Source organism: Cebus imitator, unplaced genomic scaffold (assembly GCF_001604975.1).
Source record: "Cebus imitator isolate Cc_AM_T3 unplaced genomic scaffold, Cebus_imitator-1.0 Scaffold431, whole genome shotgun sequence".
Lineage (NCBI taxonomy): Eukaryota > Metazoa > Chordata > Mammalia > Primates > Cebidae > Cebus > Cebus imitator.
This window is the reverse complement of record NW_016107746.1, coordinates 613,690-635,716: the sequence shown is the minus strand read 5'-3', so window position 1 is coordinate 635,716 and position 22,027 is coordinate 613,690. Positions and strand designations below refer to the sequence as shown.

Sequence of the window (22,027 nt, the reverse complement as noted above, 5' to 3'; positions counted from 1 at the left end):
TAGTGCAGTAAGCACTCCCCAAATCTAAGAGTAGAGGACAGACTCAAGGGAGGTGAGCCTCAAAAGCTCAAGTCACCAAGGCACGTCCTTCTCTAACTGTCAAGTATCTCCCAGTTTGTAGCCTTCCTTTAATTCTCGAATATTTATTAAGAGGCTACGTGTCAGGCACTGTTTTATGACCCAGAGAAGCAGCATTGACCAAGTGAGAAAAAAAAGAAAAATTCCTACTCTCACGGAACTTATGATCCAGTGGAAAAGTAGTCAGGGCCCCATTGTCCTAAGCCCAGAGCCTACACAATTGTTTACTAATAGCTCCCTTTGCTCTCCACGCCCATTCCTGTACCCTCTCGCCTGTTACCGTCTCTCCTGTTCCACATGATTTTTTTATGTATTGGAGCACTGGGAAAGCAGGAATGACAGGAAAATTTTTATTAAGTTTAATCTGTAATAAGCAAACAACAAATACTCTCAGTACTTTCAGTTTTTAAAAAGCATGACAGTACTATTGTCCTCAACTGACTTTTCTGCATGGAGCTAATACTTCATTCAAGTGCACATGCTGATCTGCACACGGTTTCTTCTGCCTCTCATTTATCTCCTTCCTTTTGTATAAATTTAGCAATCTTTTCCTCACAAGCCTTAAAATAGACAAGTGATCAAAGATTTGGAAAATGTAGAGGCATTTGCATATCGTTGTTTGCTCTTGCTTGAGAGTTTTTTTTTAAATCGATGACAGCATTCTGGTTTCACTTTCACTTCAGTAGGTAATTTAATGTGATACTAATACAACCTGTAATAATAGTTAAATGCGTGGAGCACAAACTACATGCTAGAAATTACAGTAAACAATTTGCATCATCTAATTTAATTCCCAAAATAACATTATTTTCCTCACTTTAAAGATGCCTGTTGAGAGGTGAAGTAAATTGCCCAGAGTCACAAAGCCAGCAAGTAGCTGATCTGTATAGCATTGCAGTGATCTAGGATTTAGAGGGCTGTATAGTACTATAGTGATCTCAGCTCATCTAACTGCAGGGCCACATTTCACATATTTTTCAGCCCCACAACATTAGAGCATTTATCAGGTTCCCAAAAATGCTTCCTAATTAGAGTGAAAGAGATTTATTTTACCAGAGTCTTAAATGAACTATGCCAAAGTCAATCATCTTGTGGAATTCACAGAAATGTTTTTATCACTTAATAACCATTAACTGGCCAGGCATGGTGGCTCATGCTTATAATCCGAACACTTTGGGAAGCTGAGATGGAAGGATAGCTTGAGGCCAGGACTTCAAGATCAGCCTGGGCAACATAGTGAGAACTTGTCTCTATTAAAATAAATAAATAAATAAATAACTGATCTCACTGGCTACAAGAGGAATTTGTTTTTTAAAAGGTCACCAACATTTAATAAATTACATTCTATGGCAATTGCTTTTTTCATATTTTCCAACTAATTGGGTAGAAATTTAGTTTCAATATCGCTTTTAATACATAAAGTACCAATTTAAAGTGCAAAATCTTTAGACATCTATTTTGAGGAAAATGTCAAGAACATTTTTCTATTTGCCATCAGTTTCTTAAATTGAGATCTCCTGAGCCTGATTTTTTTTTTCCCACCAAAGAGTCAAGCCAAATGAAATACCACCCACTTTAGTCAGGCTGTATTTCTGGGTCCTCTCAATGTCTAGTTTAGTTCTAGTTTTAAAATTCAAGAAGAATTTAAAGCCCTGGCAGCATGTATTTTACATAAATACACAAAACAGGGGCTGGGCATGGTGGCTCATGTCTGTAATCCCAGCACTTTGAGAGGCCAAGGTGGGTGGATCACCTGAGGCCAGGAGTTCGAGACCAGCCTGACCAACATGGTGAAACCCCATCTCTATTAAAAATGCAAAAATTAACTGGGAGTGGTGGTGCATGCCTACTCAGGAGGCTGAGGCATGAGAATTCCTTGAACCTGGGAGGTGGAGGTTGCAGTGAGCTGAGATTGTGTCACTGCACTCCAACCTTGGCAACAGAGCAAGACTGTCTTAAAAAAAAAGCAAAAACGCCACAAAACATAGAGGCAAATATTTATGTATGCATACATACACCTGTTAATATTTGGCCCGGCAAAAACTAGTTTGCTAGATGATTTTTTTTGGAAAAAGCTTTGGTTCAAATAGCAGAAATGAATATGGTTATTCAAATGTCTGTAAAGTAATGAGGGCCATTTGAGGTTAGTTCAGCTTAAACACTTTGAATCTGAAGAAGGAATTGTCTATGTTAAAGATGATTTGGGGAAGTGGGGAGTGCAGGAAAGCACAACACTGCATCCCAAACAGAGCCAAGGTGACAGGGTACCTGGCCTCACATCCATGAGTACTTGAGAAATGGATAATCAAGATGAAACAATGTTTTTCTTTAGAAAGGAAAGGTAAAGATAATGGCTAACAAGAGTTTGCTTCATCAGGAACTCTATAAAAGGATTTCACAATTGTTCCCCTGGCAACTCTGGTATTAACTAATCACCTTCTCCATTAGGACATTCCACTTCTTGTCTCTCTCAGAGCTGTTCAGATGGTGATGATGACCTAGACATCCCCAAGAGTGGGAATCCATTTGGTCCACAGCCAGTTTTCAGGGGCTCCATCTCCAAAGTAGTGCCAGAAATTATCCCAACAAGGAATTTCTGACTTTATGGATCACACAGAAGAAGGAGAGGGAGTGGTGGAGTACTGGCAGGCAAGGCCCAGGAAAAATTAAAATAGAAAAATAAAACTTAGAAGTTAAAATTATTTTTTGAAAGACCTTGCAAGGTTAGCTTTTAAAATAAAACAACTACAAATTCCATGTGGTTTCAATTTTGCTTTAGTATTCTGCAATGCTTCTTTTCAATAGATTGGCCCTAACATATGAAAATGTACACATACACAAACACAATCTACATAAACACAAACACAATCTTTGTATTTGCCATCGAAAACACCTAGAATCCTACAAAATCACCTGTAAGAGTCTCAGTTAAAAAGACATTGGAAAAACAATCAGAAACAGATTAAAGATGAATGGGAGTCTCACTTTGATTGCACATATACTCAACTAGAAACAATGCAGAGAATATTAAAGTAAAAATCATACCATTGTATGGGGCTTATAATATACATTATAATGGGATGAAAGGGGTAAAATCGATTTATACATTTGTAAGGTTGCAATAATTTCCATGAAGTGGATGGTGAGTATTGAAGGATGTACATTGCAATTCCTAGAGCAACTCCATAAAAATAATGCCAAAAGATATAGTTAAATGCCTAATAGATAAATTACAGTGAAATTTAGAAAAAAATGTAAACAATATAAAAGAAGGCAGGAGAGAAGAAAGAAAACAACAACAAAAATACAGCAAATAAAAATAGGTCATAGAACAGCAAACCCAAATCAAACTGGATCAAATATTACACTAAATATTAACAGACTAAAAATAAAATGAGATCAATTGTTTTCCTAAACTCCCTATTCTCAAAACTCTTTTTGTGACATCAATCACTATTACAAATAACAGTTACCAATCCCTTGTTTTCCCACTGCCTGAAAACCAGACAATAACTGAATTTACACTCCTCTCCCCTTAATCGTTAGCAATTTAGGACTTTGTTTCATTTTCTTTAAAATGGCCAATTAATAAGTAGTCCCTGTGGGCAGCAGCCTTCTAGCTCTTCAGAAACTATAAATTTGGCTCAAATAAACTGTTAAGTGAATTGTAGATCTGCTCACCATCAGAGCATCACCCTCTGAACGCCAATTCTTGGTTGCTTTCTAAGGGGAAAGTAGGCAGGAAGGACAAAAAGATGGATATTGCACAAATTGCTAAAGCCACTACATGCTATGACTCCTGTCTGTATTACAGTTTTACTTCTACAAATGGCCTGTTAATTACAGAAAGATAGCAACAAAAAAGAGCAGCAAAAGAACTCTGAAAGTGGTTGGCATTTTGACTTCTATAATAAGAAAAAAAAAAGGCAAATCCAAATCATCTAAAAAAGGAAGGAGTTAGTCAAATGATAAAATCTGGATCTAAACCTGCATCAGATGGGATTTGAAGAAATGTGTCTGCCTCCCATTCTCAGCTTTTTCTGTTTACACAAACACTCAGATCCTAACTTGAATTTAAATAGGCCATGTTGCCAAAGACTGCAACAGAATCAGCTGGCTCCATGCCACTGACACCCTTTACAAAACATACTGCATGAAGTTTTCTCATTTTGTGTTTGTGTTTGTCCTTAGCTGTACTTATTTTATCAAGTTAACTCTTTGAGGATGGAAAACAGATACATCTGTTACTTCACACACTTGGAGATGAGATAGCCATTTAAGTAGCAGAAGTTGTGAACTTTAGGAAAAGTGAGGGCAAGAAAAATATCTGCCTTTTCCAGCTCAAATGCTTGCACAAACCTTTTCTGCCTAAATCTACAATTGGCTAAGCATTTCTTGAAAGTCAGACTCCATTATTCAGGAAAATATCTATTATTTGTGCCCCCTATAGATTATGGCCAGAGAAGAAAGGTTTGTCTTTACATTTTATTATTATTTTATTTATTGCCTTTTGGTGGAGGAATCTGAATGTCAGACATGAGCTCAGACATTCTTTTTGTCAGTTTTTGGATGTATAAATATTAAATGGGGAATTCTAATGCTATGCAAACTGTCTAATTTCTAGACTATCTAAATGCAATTTTAATATTCTGGTCTAATGTCCTTTTTCCTACATCCAAGCATTCACTACCCCTCTGAGTTGTAAGTAGCTAGAACCAGACCTTGGCACTGCTAACTGAACGCCCTCTTCAACAAGCAGAGGCCTAAGCTCCTATGAAGCTGGATAAAAGTGAAATGGAAGTCAGAAAAAGGCACAGCAATTTGCTGCATTCAAAAGGAACTCAGTGAAGATGACAATCTGGTCGATAAGACTTTACTGGAATTTCTGGATGGTTCTGGAAGGTGGAATACAAGGCAGTGATTGAAGAGATGTTTCTTGGGATGAAAACATCCCAAGACCTACTTAAGTAGGATAGTGACTTTGCTTATGAGTAGAGGAAAAGTTGGTAGGTGCCTTGATCCAGGTTCATAAAGTAAAACCTTTTTTTAGGTATTACATACTGAACTTTAACATTAAGTATAAAGGATTTATGCACTGCTTGAATATTAGAAATATTGTTCCATCTCTATAAACCCATCTAAATTCATTTTTCTTTCCAGTTAATAGCATGATTACATCTGAGGTCTGCCATGAGCATATTTTTTTTCAAAAAGCGTCTATTATATGAAGAGTTAGAGGCATTCATTCATTCATTCAACATAAAGGCCTTGGCAGAGTTTACAATTTAGCAACATCCTTGTAAGAGAAATTTACTGAGCCTCTCCTATCCCCTAGGCACTGTGCTAGATACTAGGATACCATAGCGAACAATCAGAGTCCCTGCCCTAGGCTGGTAAGGAAGATGGAGATGAATGAAATAATTGTATCAAATGTATTATTTCATAGTACAATCTATAAGTACTATGAAGGAAAGACAGAGTGCTATTAATGTACATAAAAAGACACAGTTGGAAGGTTGGTATGGTGGTCAGAGGAGGCTTCTTTCCATAAGAAACTGGTCATACCAAAGAGCTAAACAAAATTTGAGTAGGTATAAACCAGCCCCTACCCCCAAAAAAGGTGATCTTGATGCTGTGAACATAAAACTGATCTAAAAAATAGTCTATCTGAAAAATGAACATGACAGATGGAGCCTAAATCTCTGAAAGTCTCCTTTGCATAACAGAGACTATGCCAATGGGGGCATGATTTCTTTGGATTTATAAGCTTTTTCAAATAGAGACATCAAAAGCAGAGTAACCGTTCAGCCTTGCAAGCATGAGTTTGGGCACAACTGATGCCCTAAGGCATAGCAGAATGTGGAAATACTTCTTTCACATAATTTTTCTGATGGAAAATTGACTCTAAAGACCTTTTTTGGGGAGAAAATGAAAGAAGTGGCTAGGTAATTTGGACATCACAAAAATGTATGCTGATCCTATGGAAATACAATATGCTCAAATTTCCCCCATTATCACTGCTTAGGATTATACTTCTTACCTCAATAATCAAGATCCTACTTATAAAAGTGTTTACCTTGAGCACTATTCAATAAGAGAGAGAAAAAAAAATCACAGTCGTAATATAACCCAGATAATAGCTTTCCAGACTCTTCCTTCTTATTTAGGAGGATCTTCTACCTAAACACATTTTTCATCTTTATGTAGTATTGGGGGGAAAATCAAATAATATAATGAATACCAAACCTACACAAAGCTATGAAAGAAACTTTTCCAAGCCTAGGAGATCCTCCACATCTACTTTCCAAGAAGAAGGTTTTAAAAGGGGTAAGGTATAAAGGACGTGGAGAATCTCCCTAATGTGTGCACATTATGTTACTAGAAAAAAGGACAGAAATGCCTGCATCAACAGCTGCCTGAACATTTTTAGCAGAGCCCCATTCTAGGCTAGCCAGTGAGAATTAAGGAGGAAAAGCCTTTCAATGATTCAGAAGCTTCCTTCCCTTATAAAGTCAAGGTTCACCGGAGCAGTATTTTGACTACTTTTGGAGGAGGGATTGCCTACATTCACTTCTCTAAAGAAGCCAGAATTTTCTCTTCCTCTCTACCAAAAAAGTACTCTACCGACAAATATGTGTGCAAAATGCAGACTGTTCCTGCATTCTTTCAGGTCAGCAGAGTGCCCATGTGTTGCCAACATTCACAGCCGGTTTTTGGATAAAGTTCATTTTGTCATGGATTCAGGAAAACAAACATATTTTTAATTGTTCCATTATGAGTTCTAAACTCAGGATGATCAAAACCCCTGCATATAGATTTGTCCAGTTCCTGTTGCTGAAAGGAATCACCTGTATTACATATCCTGGCTACAAAATAAGAACATTCATTAAATGCATAGCTAGGACCACTCAAAACATAATTAGGTGTCTGGTTAGTCAAATATTCCGGATAAATAAGGATGACTGTACCTAACATTTCTGAATTGCCAGTTTTTAAGGATTTATAAATACAAAGTAAATAAACAAAGTTCAAGTTAAATACAGGTAACTACAAACACAGAAACTACTGAATTGAATATTTACTTCTGAAGAAATGTCAAGACCATGACACACCTTTAGGTCACAAGTAGAAAACTCCAACTACTGTTATATGTTACAGGAAAAAAAAAAAAAAAAAAAAAAAAAAGCAGTTTTATCTGGTTACTATAGTTGTTTGATTTCTGGATAAGCCATAAAATTGCAGTATGACGATCATTCTAACGAACTCTTGAGATATCATTCATATAAAATTCAAATTTATATTTATTTCAAGTCGTTTCTCCAGAGGAAGACAGGGAACAACTTTGCCAACCATTTTCCTGTTTTAAGTTTAGTGATGATTGAAATGAGTTCAGGTGTGTCAGCCATCATTGCTTCTGGACCTGCTGATGTAATTCACAGAGATTCAGCCTGTTTTCTTTTTATTGGCCTTTACCAGACAGGGCTTATAGTAAGAAAATCATGAAACAAAATGTTCTCTTTTGTATGTTCATCTTCTGTCTTTGAAAGTTTAAGAAACAAGGGCTCTGATACCTGATCTGGTTAGTATTTGAAAGTTGCCAGGCTGTGTTGCATTTAATAATTTGGGCTTCGGTAATGTGCATTGTCATAAAATGCATGTAAGCATGGGACAGTGCTGAGGAACAGAATATTGAGTCACCAGAATTCAGTATTCCACTGTATTCTCTCATCTGTCCTCATCACCACCTGATGAAGCAGGTGTTACATCCTTCTCATTTTATAGATGAGAAAACTGAGGTGAGATGCTAGATGATTTGCCCAGGAACTCAAATTATTGAAAACTGGGATCTGAATCCAATCTACCTCTAAAGCAAGAGTCTTGTCCTATTCCAACTATCTCAAATTTCTATCAGGTTTAAAGAAGTGGGACCTCTTCAGTATAAAAATTACCCTATAGGGTCTCAATTTTGTTGGAAAAGGAAGTGAATGATTTGAATTCCAAGTTGCAGCTTTTAAAATTCTTGACGCATCCAAAGATATCTCAAGGGTCTCTTCCTGTTCACTTTCTTTTCTAGAGGCTAAAGTATGTCTGATGCTAAAATAAGTGTTGTATAAACTCCCACGCTGATCTTGGCACACAGCCTGCCCTCTTGGCGCTGTTTGGGCCGCACTGCTCTTTATGGGATCTTCTCACTCAAGCCTCAAGATCTCCTAATGGAACCCTAAGATTCCAGTGCTTCCCATGTCACTCTAGACAGCAAGCATTTAAACACTGCCTGTCACCTAATATTTTCCCTAATTAATCCAAATTTGAGTGACAACTGATAATCTGATTGGCACTTTTTAGTTTTCAAAACACTTGAGCAGGCTACATCTTCGACCTGCTCAGGAGCCCTGAAAAGTGGTGGCTGGCAAGTGCCACTTCATTTTGCAGATGGATGAGGAAAGTGAGATGCAGGTTATTGCCTTAACACAGCCAGCCAGTAGGTGAGGAGGTCCTGGTTCTCAGGACTGAATTTTTGGCACTCTATCTAAGTCATGCTTTCCTTTTGTGAAACTGTCACCCTCTTCTGCTTATTACCTCACAGAAGTACTGCCTATTTATATTTTCAAATTTAATATTTCAATCAGAAATTATTAGAGGTAGACAGGATATTAAAATAATAGGCCCACACACTTACAGATTACAAAACAAGGGCCAAAGGTTTAGTGAACCCTTCAAGGTGCACAGACAATCAGAGGTAGGGACTAAAGTAGAACTCAGGCCTGCAGTCCTGTCCAATCCCCTACCCTGTCTATAAATATGCTCTCCACTCTGTTCTCTGAGGACATAAGCCTGGGATGCTATAATCTAACAAGAAAAAGCTATGATATTATTGATGAAGATCATTCCTCACTATTCTGCCGTACTTTCAAGAGTTCAATGTCACACTCCTTTCTTACCCGCTGTCCAAGTGCTTCTGTGTGGCTTTTGTTTAAATGCAGATGTCTAGGCCCTATGCCTGAGAGCCTGGCTCAAGTGAGCCCCAGGAATGTGACTTTCAATGGCAAAAACTGCAATTACTTTTGCACCAACCTAATAAACTTTAACAAACTGCCCAAGTGATTCTGATGACTATGGTTCTATAAATCCAGGCCATGCTTTAGGAAACTCTGATCTAACTCACTGTTTTCAAGGACTGGAATGGAAAAAAACATTGGTGTACCTCATTTAAGGAACGCTTATTTTTGCCAGGGCTCTCTCAAAAGTTTTTCATTATGGTGATCAATGATTGGTTAAAAGCAAATCAGCCCAAACTAGCAGTGGATCATAAAACTGAGACTCTTCCATGAAGTCTGCTATTTCTTTATTAAGGGGCTCTTTGCTCAGTAATCTCTGGGAAAATCTGTGCTTTGCAGAAATGCAGAGGGAAGCATGATGGTCACCCTTGGATGCTTTGCTTAATGACCTGACCTTGCAACTATGGTTCAGCCTTCCTGCTCGAGGACCTCTGTTCTGTACATTGCTTTTGGTGGTCGATATGTTGTTATACCTAATGTGTTTGACCTCCTAACGCAAGTACACTAGGCAACCACATACTGCTTAAGGAAAATAGGGCAAAGCTTTTATGTTGTAATAATCCTGAAATATGCTAAAGAAAGCCTGCAGCCAGAGAATGTCCCTTATCTTTTGCATCTTATCTGTTCTTTCCTTAAAATAAATTAGGGAAACTTTCTGAAAATAACAATGTCTGAGATGGTCATTGCAGACAGTTTTTTTAAGGTTTGGGGAAAATAGGAAGTTGCTTAACTAAATTCCCAAGTCTCTACTATATGTAGAAGAGCAGGGTGCCCTAAGGGAAAAATGAACACACTGGCTTCCTCCAAAAGTCTGCAACCTAACACCGAATATACTGCAAATGTGAGAAAATGTAAGAGCTGACATCAAGTTAAATGTGCCGATGAAATTACTGGAGTGATTGAAGCATTCTCCCTGTGGAAAAAAATGCATCTAAGAAGGTTTTTATAGATGAATTTTGAGTAGGCTTTTGAAATAAGGCAGAAACCTGATTTGGCAGAATAAGAAAAGGGAAGGTATCCCCAGCTCTGGAAATAGAATATGCAAGGGCTGGACTATATGAATTTGTTTGCTGTGGGAAAGGAGGAAACTTAAGACACTAAAAATGTTTGTAAAGCTTGGAGAGAAAATTGCAAAGGAGCAGCAAACAGGAGGGGTGGAAGGGCACCTCCTTTGAATGTTTGGACTTTCCTGATAGTTTAATTCATACAGCAACAGAGAGGGAAAGAGACCAGTCGGTACAAGATATGCAGATACTATATGCTGAAGAGTAGCTGAATATGCCACCCCAAAATATGCCTCTCTGGTGTAAAGATTTTTTGAGCTGAAAGCAATCGAGAAGTAGATACAAAAAAAACCTCTCTCTTCCCTACCCCTATTTGCTTAAAACAAGACATACATTTACAAATGTGTCCCTCCTTCCCTCTCTACCAAGAAGGACAAAGGTTGATCACCAAGGATGACCTTAGGCCCTTGCCTCTCTGAAGATGGCACAGAGGAATCAACATAACAAACTTTAGTATATAACCTTTATCTACCATTAGTTTCCCATGTATTTGTTTTGTCACCCATAGAAACTCAAGATTCTTTCCCTTTGTCTTGTCACTTCCCCACCAATGTATTGTTCTTTGTTGAAGATGCCATATAAACCAGAATTCTAAGCCATCTCTTTGAGAATTGCTCCTTCCCTGGGTATCTCCCATATATACATGAAGTCTAGTTGTTAATAAACTTCTGTTTGCTTTTTTCTTTTTAATCTGCCTTTTGTTGCAGGGATTCCAGATAAGAATTCAGAAGAATAGAGACAGAATTATTTTTTCCTCCCATACAATGCAAAATACATGAAACTAAAATATATTAAACAAAAGTATATTAAACTAAATATGTGAAATTAAACTAAACTAAAAATATAATAAAAATACAAAAATAATAAAATAAAAATAATATAAAAACATATGAAACTAAGCCAAAGTAAACTAAACTAAAATATATAGAACTAAACTTAGATAAAGCCTGTTAGGAAAAATAGGAATACAAAATTAGACGCCAAAGTAGGAAAGAACCTCTTAGCCTAGCTACAAGATGATTAGAAACTGCAGCATTGGCTGGGTGTAGTGGCTCACATCTGTAAATTCCAGCAGTTTGGGAGGCCGAGGCAGGCAGATAACTTGAGGTCAGGAGTTCGGGACCAGCCTGGCCAACATGGGAAACTCTATCTCTATTAAAAATACAAAAATTAGCTGGGCATGGTGGCAGGTGCCTGAATTCCAGCTACTCCGGAGGCTGAGGTGGGAGAATCACTTGAACCTGGGAGGTAGAGGTTGCAGAGAGCCAAGATTGCACCATTGCACTCCAGCCTGGGCAACAGAGCAAGACTCTGCTTCAAAATAAACAAAACAAAACAAAAATTGTAGCATTAAAATAAAGTGTGGACATGCAGGGGAAAAAAAAAAAGAAGTTTAAGAAAACCTGCCAGAGTTTATAGCTAAATGGAGACTGTATATCCTGGTTCTTTGCAAGTCACACATGGATATCAGTTTGATTACTCCAGAATCTACTTATTTTTTGATCCAAAATGGTAATGCCCAAGATTGTCAACTCACCTTCTTAACCAGCCTCCACTGAGAATAGTGCTTGGCTGCAGACAAAAACCAAATTCACTCTCCAGGGAAAAAGCCCTGCCAACACTACCGTGATCCAAAAGTATTTGCTATTGGCTTAAATAGGTCCAGAAAATCTGAGCAATGGTAAGCATTGCTGAAACTCCCAGAGTGACTTCTAGGAGAGGGACAAAAATGACTTGACTAAATAAAATGAGTGTAAAAAATTTAAAATTCTCATGAGATTCTAGTCACTTCTTTCCTAGCAAGTTGGACTTACTGTTTAATCCCTTACTCCTGAAAGGTAAGAAAGAAACAACTTTATTCACTTATTACCTATGTAATAAGTACTATACTTGGGGACATGGTAGGCCTTAAAATATGTAAGTTCCATTCTCCTCTGAGAATCTCTGGAGGTAGATTTATACTAAGACATTAGTAGGCAATTGCTCCAAACCTTTGCTCCTCAAAAGCAACCCAGAAAATTGGCATCCAGGAAAATGTCCCAGATTTTCTTATATAGTTTGGCTGTGTCCCTACTTAAGTCTTATCTTGAATTATAGCTCCCATAATCCCCAGGTCATGGAAGGGACCTGGTAGGAGGTAATTGAATCATGGGGGTGGGTATTTCTTGTGCTGTTGTCATGATAGTGAATAAGCCTCATGAGTTCTGGTGGTTTTATAAAGGGATGTTGCCCTGCACACACTCTCTTGCCTGCTGCCATGTAAGAAGTCCCTCTGCTCTTCCTTTGCCTTCCACCATGTGGAACTGTGAGTCCACTAAACCTCTTATATTACCAGTCTCAGATATGTCTTTATTAGCAGCATGAGAACAGATGAATGCACTTATGAAATTTATTCCACATCATAGTAATCACGTGCTGATTAAATGGTCATTTCTTTTTATTTTAGACACTGAAATAGTGTGTGACACTCTTATGTTCACACACGTGATATAACACCATCTGTGGCATTTGTCACCAAAGACAATGAGACAAGAGCTTTTGTTACTACTTACTTCCTAAGTGAAAGTTACAGAACCACATCTAAGAAGCTGATCACAAATTAAGGCAGGAAAATGCCTGTCTGAAATATCCTAACAGACTGTCTCCTCTCTTTTCTTAAACCACTAATCCTTGATAACATTTCATACTTTTGTTTTCTTCTTATTTAATTACCTATTGAAATACTGTAGGGTGGGGTATCAGGGAGCACTGGAGCTATGATTGGATTGGTTGTTATTGTTGTTTGTTGTCTTCAGTTTACAAACTAAAGACCCACAGAAAACATTGATTTAGTCTGTTGCCCTTTTTAAAAATGTTAGTTAATTGCCATCATTTTAAAATGAAGGGATTTTGCATAGCAGTTACAATTTCTACCTTCTCATAAAAAATGGAAGACCTGGCAACTCTGAACTTGTATTACAGCAACAGATGAAGCTGACTGGTGGCAAATCCCTTGCAGGCGACCTAGGTCCTCTGTTTATCAGAAGTACCACTTGGCCTTTTCAGTCATCTCAATTTGCAAAACTCGTCCTAGATATTGCAACATAGATTACTGATGCATGACAAAAAAATCATGTAAAGGGTGTGCACACTTAGAGAAGTTAAGAAGTAGAAAGGCAAATCAGTACCACCATAATAATCCTATCATTTATGTTTTCTAAGGTGCCAGCAGTAAACACTAATCTCCAGGTTTGTGATTTTCATTGAATAATAAAGCCTGGTACTTTTAAAAATTGAAATCTAGCAAACACCATTTGAGAATAAGGACAAATGGAAGATTGCACAGAATGTCAGAACTGGAAGAAAACTGAGAGGTGAATTAGCACAAAGTCTTCATTTTAAGAATGATTATTGAGATTCAGAGATGTAAAGATCTTGTCCTCATTCATAAAAGCATCTTGGTGGCAAAGACAGGACTGTGGATCTCTGTACTGAGGGTCTTTCTCTTCCTCTGTGGCTATTCTTGCCTAAATTATCTCTTCCTCTGATGTGTATAAATCAGCCAATTTAAGAAGAGCAACACACTCTTCTAAGTGCACATTGCATATTTGTAACAGCTAGCATTGATGAAGAAACAGAGATGAGCAGTGACATCCCAGACAGTTGGCACGGCGTCACTTATTCTGTATCAAGAGGATGGAAAGTAAAAGAATTAAAGGATCCTTAAAAGTCTCTTCACATTTTCTACATAGAACACAAACCTTTTCTATAAGAGTCCTAAGGCCATCTTGCATCCACTTACCTAATTCAATGGACAAACACTCACTGTCCCAGAGGGCAATCTGTCCCCTGTGTTGCTAGGTTGTTAGAAACTTTAACTTATGTTTCTAGGTGAAGATGAAGGAAATCCATTTCTCTGTAGATATAACCCATGAGTGCTACTTATATTTTCACAAGGAACATGAAAGGTGCTCACTCTTCTACCTCACATCACTTCAGTGCATTAAGGCAGCCTCCATGTCTCGCTGAAGTCCTCATTTCTGACTAAGCATTCTCAGTTACTCAGAGCTGCTCCTGTGTGTGGCCAGGCTTCTAAACCTCCCACAATTCTCAACACACATTCCTGGCCATTTCCTTGATCATTACAATTGAACAATGTACTAATTAATGTCCTGAGAAACCAAGAGGTTGAGTCTCTAACTGTAGCTTTACCAAAGCCAAGCAGGGATCCAGAGAACAGAGACTTTCTGTGGCTTATAAACAACAATAGTAAAACACTTTCCCTTTAGTAAGATAGCTTTGTTACTAGTTCAAGGAATCCACTAGTGATAAATGAGTTTCTGAATCACCCTTTACACTGTAATTCTGCTAATGACTTAGTGGATGTTTATCCTTGTTGTCAATAATGGTATTGTAGCTCTGAAGTGCCCTGTACCTGCCCATGGGGCATGGTGGTCCTTTTCACATAGCCATATATATTCCAGCATCCTTCAGGCCACCAGTCGCCTATTTCTCTACCCGATACCACTGATATTTTTTCTTCTTTAGGTAATGCCTCTTGGTGGCTATGATTTTGGTCTAAAGCACTGTATATATCCTTCTTGGTATGACTTTTTTTCCTCCTCTGATACGCTGGATTCCAACTCCAAAACACTCCTTGGTGGTAATATCAACAATTCTATATTTATTCACTGTTTTGTGTTTAGAGGAGCAGTGATTTGGTTTCTAGACTAAATAAGTGACTATCAGTTAGTCTTCACAGAAGTCCAGCAAATTCGCCAGTACACAATGTCATCCACACTCAGATAATCAGGGTCAAACTGGATGTCATGTGGCTCTGCCTTCTTCAGCTGTTTGTCTGACTGATTCCTAAATTTTCTTATGAATAAGAATCATTGAGGATTGTATCAAAAATAGATTTTCTTCTGGATAATTTATGTAAATACTCTGTCCTCAAGGAGGTGAAGTGTAACTTCCCCATTCTTTAAGTGTGTGCTGTACTTAGTAACTTCTATCCAAAGAGTACAGTATGGAAGATCATTTTACAGTAGAGAAACCTGGAGAACATTAATCAAGTGATTAAGATGAACATCTATAGTGATACGTCATCTTGGTAGCATCCTGTCTTGATATCAAGGATGAGAATAGCAAGTTACCTCTAGGGTCTTCTTCCCAAAAACATGTGATCTCAGTCTAATCATTAAAAAAAAAAATCAGACAAATCTAAACTAAGAGATAGTTCACAAAATACTCCTCAATATTATCAGGTCATTAAAAATAAAAGAAGTCTGAGAAACCATCACGGCTAACAGGACATGGCTAAGGAGACTTGGCTTAAATGCAGCATGGTATCCTGGAACAAAAAGGAACATTAAGTAAAAGCTGAGGAAATCGGAATGAATTCTGAAAATTCATTAATAATGTGTAAATATCAGTTTATTAATTATGGAAAATGTACCACACTAATGTAAGATGTTAATATTAGGCGAAACTAGGTGCAGGGTAAATGAGAACTCTCTGTACTATCTTCACAACTTCTTTGTAAACTTAAATCTATTCTAAGATGAAAAGCTTATTTTGGAAAATTGACTCTAAGATCTTCTTCAAGGATTATAATTTAGGAGGTGTGTTTAAGGGAAAAGAGAGTCAGCTTTGCATATTATTAATAAACCCTTCTGTTGAGTCCTTTACAGTCAATTCACAGACCATACTTTGGGATCCCTGGTCTATTCTGAAGGTTCTTATTCTTGGATACACGTTAAACACCTGTGTCCCATCTCAAATGATCTGATTTAATTGCTCTAGAATGCAGCCTGTGCATTGGGATTTTTTAAGCCCTTTAGGCAATTTCAGTTGCAGCCAAATTTAAAACTTATTTATTATGCCTGTGCTGTCCAATATGAAAGTCAGTAGCCACATGTGCTATTCAAATTAAAATTTAATTAAGATTAAATAAAATTTAAAAATTCCTGTGCACATTTCCATGATCAATAGTCACATGTGGCTAGTAGTCACTGTATTGGATAGTGCTGATATTGAATATATCAATCATTGCAGAAAGTTCTGCTGGACAATGCTAGTCAATACCATTGGTATAAATGGCTGTTTGTAGTCTTCCCCAAAGGCTTCTGAAAGGAAGAGTCCCTATGAGTAATGTACAGGACAGGCTTCTCTAATCATTGGTGATGATTCAAATAACCAGCTCGTCCTGGATTTCTTGGGACTTTTTTAAGTGCTGAAAGACCCATATCCTCTCTTCCCCTGAGGATTAAGGAAACCCCTCAGGTACAAAAGGAACCTTGGTCATCCTAAAGATCCAAGGTCTTTTGTGAAGGAAAGCTTCAATTAGTAGGAAGCCGGGGCCATTGGGTCTAGTTGGCTTGGGAGAAAAAGAGCTGATACTGGGTTCACTTGAGCTAGCTGGTACCTGTATTGTCCTGTGTGCCCAGAATTTCATGAGGCAGTGACATTGAATAGTGAGGTCATCTGCTTTTGCTTGATGATTTAAGTTCCCTACCACCTTGGTGGAGCCTGACATACAGGTCACTGTCCACACCTCTGTGCATGTACTTGAACTCAATCTCTAGTGTCAGGATGGATCTGGGTTTGAATCTCTGCTCTGCCACTTACCAGCTCTGGGGCCATGCAAGATATTTGGCTTATTTGAGCCTCCATTTCCTCATCTGTAAATGGGAAAAGCAGTATTCCTTATGACTTCTGTGAAGATTAAATGAGTTTATGTATGTAGAGCAAATAGCTCATAGCATTGTCTGACAACTATTAATTGACTTATTTTTACTTGTTCTCTCTTCAGAATATCCTTGACTATTTGCTAAGCATTTTCTGTGCTTAATTTAGTTCAGTTCAAGAAACATTTACTGAATGTTCCAGGCTTCAGGAATGCAAAGATGAAATCAATTTAGTTTGCCTTCAAACACATTATAGTCTAGCATGAAAGTTGGACATATTAGTATAAAACAATATAGTGAGTGCTCTGAAGTAGAGGTGGGTAGAAGTGAATAGATGTAGAAGAGAGCAAAGAGTGCTTTCTAGGAGAAGGGGACACTTAAACTGAGTTGAGGTGGATATATAGTGTATGCTAAAAGGGAAAATGGCATTAGGAAAGGTGTTAGAGGAGTGAACGGGGGAAATTTTGTTCCAGACAGAGGAGCAGCATGAGCAAAGGTCCTCAGTTATGAGCTTGTCTGGCTTTTTAATGGGAAAACCCATTGTTCCATAACACTGGGCAATCTTGGCACATAATGGTTCTGAGTTGGGGTAAATAAGGCAGGAGGGACAGGAAAAATGTAAATGCAGTCGACAAAGGAGTAATAGGTATTATTCTTCTTTTCCAGGAATTTAAAACATCTTTTAAAGCTCTCCATTCTTCGTGGTTAAATCTAATTTCTCATGTTGTCTTTTGATGACAAAAAGAGTGTCGAAAGTTGTTCTGCCTTTCAAATCTAACAGGTGCTAATCTGCAATCTGACATGCATTTTGTTTTTTTCATAAATAAAAATAAAATAAAATAAAGCTCTTGAAGGTGCTTTGTGAATCTTATAAGTACACTACATTATCTAGACACTCTGAAAAGCATAAAGGAGTAATACAAGTTTATTCCACTTTCCTAGTTGGCCATTACAGGATGATGGGCATGCAGCTTTACAGTTTTCTGATCCCTTTCGTAAGATAAGACTTGTTACCATGTCTTAGGTGTCTGGTATGACCTGAATATGTCTCCCAAAATTCATGTGTTGGAAACCTAGTGCAACAATGTTGGGAGATGAGGCCTAATGGAGGTGTTTAATTCATAAGGGGTCCACCTCCATGAATGGATTAATGCCACTATAAATAGGACTTGTGGAAGCAGGTTCACCCTTTCTTCCACCATGGGGTGGCACAGCAAGAAGGCCCTCACAAGATGCTGGCGCCTTGATCACAGACTTCCCAGTTTCCCGAAATGTGGGAAATAAATCTTGTTTTTAAATAAACTATCCAGACTCAGCTATTTGGTTATGGCAGCACAAACAGGCTAAGGTGGTGTTTATTATGTGTAGTAAGTATGTCGGATGTCAACACCATTGGTAGAAATCCTTTTTGGAAACCGAGAAACTGGTATAAATGCCTTGACATGCAATGGGAAACACATTGAGTAGTGAGATGGGGTTACATAACAGGTGGAATAATGAACCCTTCCTATAAGATGTTCACCTACTAATCCCCTCAACCTGCGGATATGTTAACTTACACACAAAAAGTTGACTTTGCAGATATGATTAAATTAATAATCTTAACATGGAGAGATTATGTTGAACTATCCTGGATTATCCATCAGGGCCCAATATATTCACGAAGGTGCTTCTAAGAGGGAGACAGGAGGATTGGTGCCAGAAAGAGTTTGAAGATGCTATGCTGCTGGCTTTGAAGATGGAGGAAGCAGCCATAAGCCCAGTGGACTCTAGAGACTAGAAATGCAAAGATGTGGATCCCCACAAGAGCTTCCAGAAGGAAGGCCTTGATTTTAGCCCAGTGAAAACTTGTTTTGGACTTCTGACCTCAAGAACTGAAACAGAATAAATTTGTGTTGTTCGAAGCCAGTAAGTTTGTCATAATTTGTTAGAGCAGTGATAGGAAACCAACACAGGGTGTCACAGTATTCTGGGTAAGAGCTTACCTCTGCATTTTTCTTATCTGAAGAAGTGTCTGTCTCACCTCTAGAACTAACTTCCTCATCACAGAGCACCTGACGATAATAATAGCTAATAATTACATAGTGCTCATCATGGGCCAGGCAGTGTTCTAGGTGCTCCTAACCTGTTAACTCCTCATGTCTCCTCATATCATTGCCACCTTGTGATAAGTCCTGCTTATTAACCCTATTTTTCTTATAAGAAAGCTAAGGCACAGAGGGGACACAGTGATTGTAAATGATAGGTTTGGAATTTCAACTCTGAATCATAACCCCTGTGTATTGATCCAAAATGTTTGCCTTTACACAAAGTCAAGGTCTGAGGGTCAATTGTCACTGCGTTCCTTTCTCATGTTCTCATGTTGCACGGTTCTTCTCACATTGAATATACCATGTATCTTCTCTCTGATCTCACATTTTGAAATAAATGAAAATATTATGAAAATAAACCTCTGGAATAACAGCCTTTACACCTTCATAGAAAGTGTCCAATCAAATTTCCCGTAAATAATATTAATTATGCTCAAATGAGGAACAGAGCAGAGCCTGGCAAATCCGTGCAGATGTGATGGGATGGCCATTGTGCTGGTGTAGGCTCCATACCTCTGTCTTCATGAGCTGTCTTAGAAAAACTTAGTTTGTGACTCTCCTGGAGAATCCCAAAGATGGGAAATGGAAAGGGATCCTTGCTTTCATTGTGTCTTCTCAGAAAAATGAATTTTATGTGCTGAACAAAATAGCCAATGAGTGTGATCAGTCTAGAAGAAAAACAATTTCTACAGTCCAATTTTTCAGCAGCAGCAGAAAATCATTTTTCTTACCAGACATCAATATTATATGGATATTTGCCAGTATTTATATGGCCTAATCTAAATCTACAAAGTGCTGGGGATAAAGAAAAATCAAGAAATTATTAGACAATTATTGAGGACCTCCTACTTACTTAGCTCTGGGCTCCAAAGAGAGTTAAATTGCCCCAGTGTTCAAGGAATTTACAATAAATTGTAACTAAATAATCTTACCAAGGTGGTACATGATATTTGCAGAACAACATGTCTGGAGATGATTCTTGGATATGTGCTTTAGCTTGGAATTTATTTTATAGTGTCCCTGAACTGCAACCAAGTTACCAGACACTACTGTTTTTCTTTCTTTCCTTCTTGTTTTTTTCTTGACACTACTGTTTTCATAACTGTTCCATAACTCCTTGGATACATGGCTGCCAGCCCCAGGAAATATCTGGCTGCTTGACTGGAGATACCTTTGCACACACACTCATACCCATACAGTGCTGGTTTCTCTCACTGAAGAGACTTGAATGGGATATGAAACTATAAATCTCAAACCCAGGCAATAAGATCATTTAGATCATTTAATCACTTGCTCAGAAATTTATTTTCAATTATAAGTCCTTTCTGGTTATTGTCATAGATTATTTGGAAAAAAAAACCTCGAAAGAAAAGCTAAACCTTAAGTCATCTTCTAGTATGTCTCTTTATTTCATCATAGCCTAAGTATTATCAGAGCTTTGGGTATACACTACCATAATCAAGGAAGAAATGATGTAAGAATCATAAAGGTGAATGCAAAAACTCTTCTCTTTGGTGTTTAAATGAACAGTCACTTCAAAAAGATCCCAAGGACTACACCGTCACTGCTTCAGTCAGAAGCAGGAGGAAGGGGGATCCTTCCTCTACTCAAATTGCCCTCCTACTCAAGAAAATATGGAAAGTTTGCTTCACATGATTCCTGTGATGAAAGTTAATGGATTAACCCCAAGGGCCCAACTTTGTATTGTACTGTGTAGATTTTATATTTGAACTTTCAAACTGTGTTTTCTGGTTGGTAAAAGCTAGACAAATCCTGGGCAGTATAGAGAAATCCTGTTAATATTTAGTATTAAAGCTATTTAAAAGTTTCTAATACTCAGTAGTGCAGTTCTTCAAAGATATATATGTATATATGTGTGCACCATAAATCAAAAAGATCTGACATGGTAACATGAGTGAACAGCTGGTCATGCCTGTAAAATAAAGCCAGTCATTCTGGGATTTTTCTCATATGTCCTCAGTCCAGAAATACTCATAGTGTCCACAAAAATATTTATTTTATGAGTTCAGTGAGAACCTTGGTTTGGAGCATGGGAGTAGACAAATGTAAAATAATCGAAACTATCCATTGATGCTTGAGATGAGGGCTTATGTCTTTGAGAAATGACAGGGCACCTGGCATCTTAGTCCATTTTCACATTGCTATAAAGACATACCCAAGGCTGGGTAATTTATAAAGAAAGGAGGTTTAATTTACTCACAGTTCTGCATGGCTGGGGAGGCCTCAAGAAATTTACAATCATGGCAAAATGGGAAGAGGCATGTCTTACATGGCAGCAGGCAAGAGAGAACAAGCAAAAGCAGGGAAAACTGCCTTGTAAAACCACTAGATCTCGTGAGAATTCACTCGCTATCATGAGAACAGCATGGGAGAAAACGTCCCCATGATCCAGTCACCTCCCACCTGGCCTTTCTTTTGACACATGGGGATACGGAGATTACAATTTGAGATGAGATTTGGGTGGGGACGTAGAACCAAACTATGTCACCTGATTTCTCTACTTCTTGTAAAGTAGGTTAGTGGGGAAACAGGAGGGCTAGACAGGCTTCCTTTGAACAATCTCCTTTCTTTTCCAAAGTGCTTCTGTGACAGGCTGCTGGGTAGTCGCTCTCATCAAAGGATGGTCCCTACTTATGCTGCTAAATTGCTCAATGACAAATTAGTAGACAAAGCTAATGCACCAAAAAAAATGAATGTAGTTATAGTAATGCTAACATCCAAATTCCTCTTTGTAAAACATAGGCCTGTCAACAACTCGATACTTCAATTCCTATTTCCACTCACATCCCTCAAGAACTTGATTTATACAGTATGACTACCATAAAATCATAACTCTATGTATTAATAGATGAGTGAAGTAATATCTTTCTTCCTTGCAAGCTACTATGGTAGAAGAGTTTTTAAAAGTCCGTGCTAGGCAGAGGCAACCCCTTTCTCTCCCTTTCTGTTCTCAGTTTGTTAGGAAATGGCCTGAAATGCCAGCATGATGGCAAGTTGGCATCCTCTGTGGAATGTGCAAATCATTCCTGCATTTGCCCATTACCCTA

General features: G+C 38.0%; 1 protein-coding gene across 1 annotated transcript in view; it reads right to left on the bottom strand.

Moving 5' to 3' along the window:
- Positions 1 to 724: 724 nt before the first annotated feature.
- Positions 725 to 22,027, bottom strand: part of STAMBPL1 (STAM binding protein like 1) — a 99,739-nt gene continuing 78,436 nt past the window's right edge. The window contains exon 12 of the mRNA XM_037731921.1: positions 725 to 2,678. Within this exon, the coding sequence (XP_037587849.1) occupies positions 2,549 to 2,678 (130 nt within the window). The 3' untranslated portion in view covers positions 725 to 2,548. The remainder of the gene's footprint in view (positions 2,679 to 22,027) is intronic.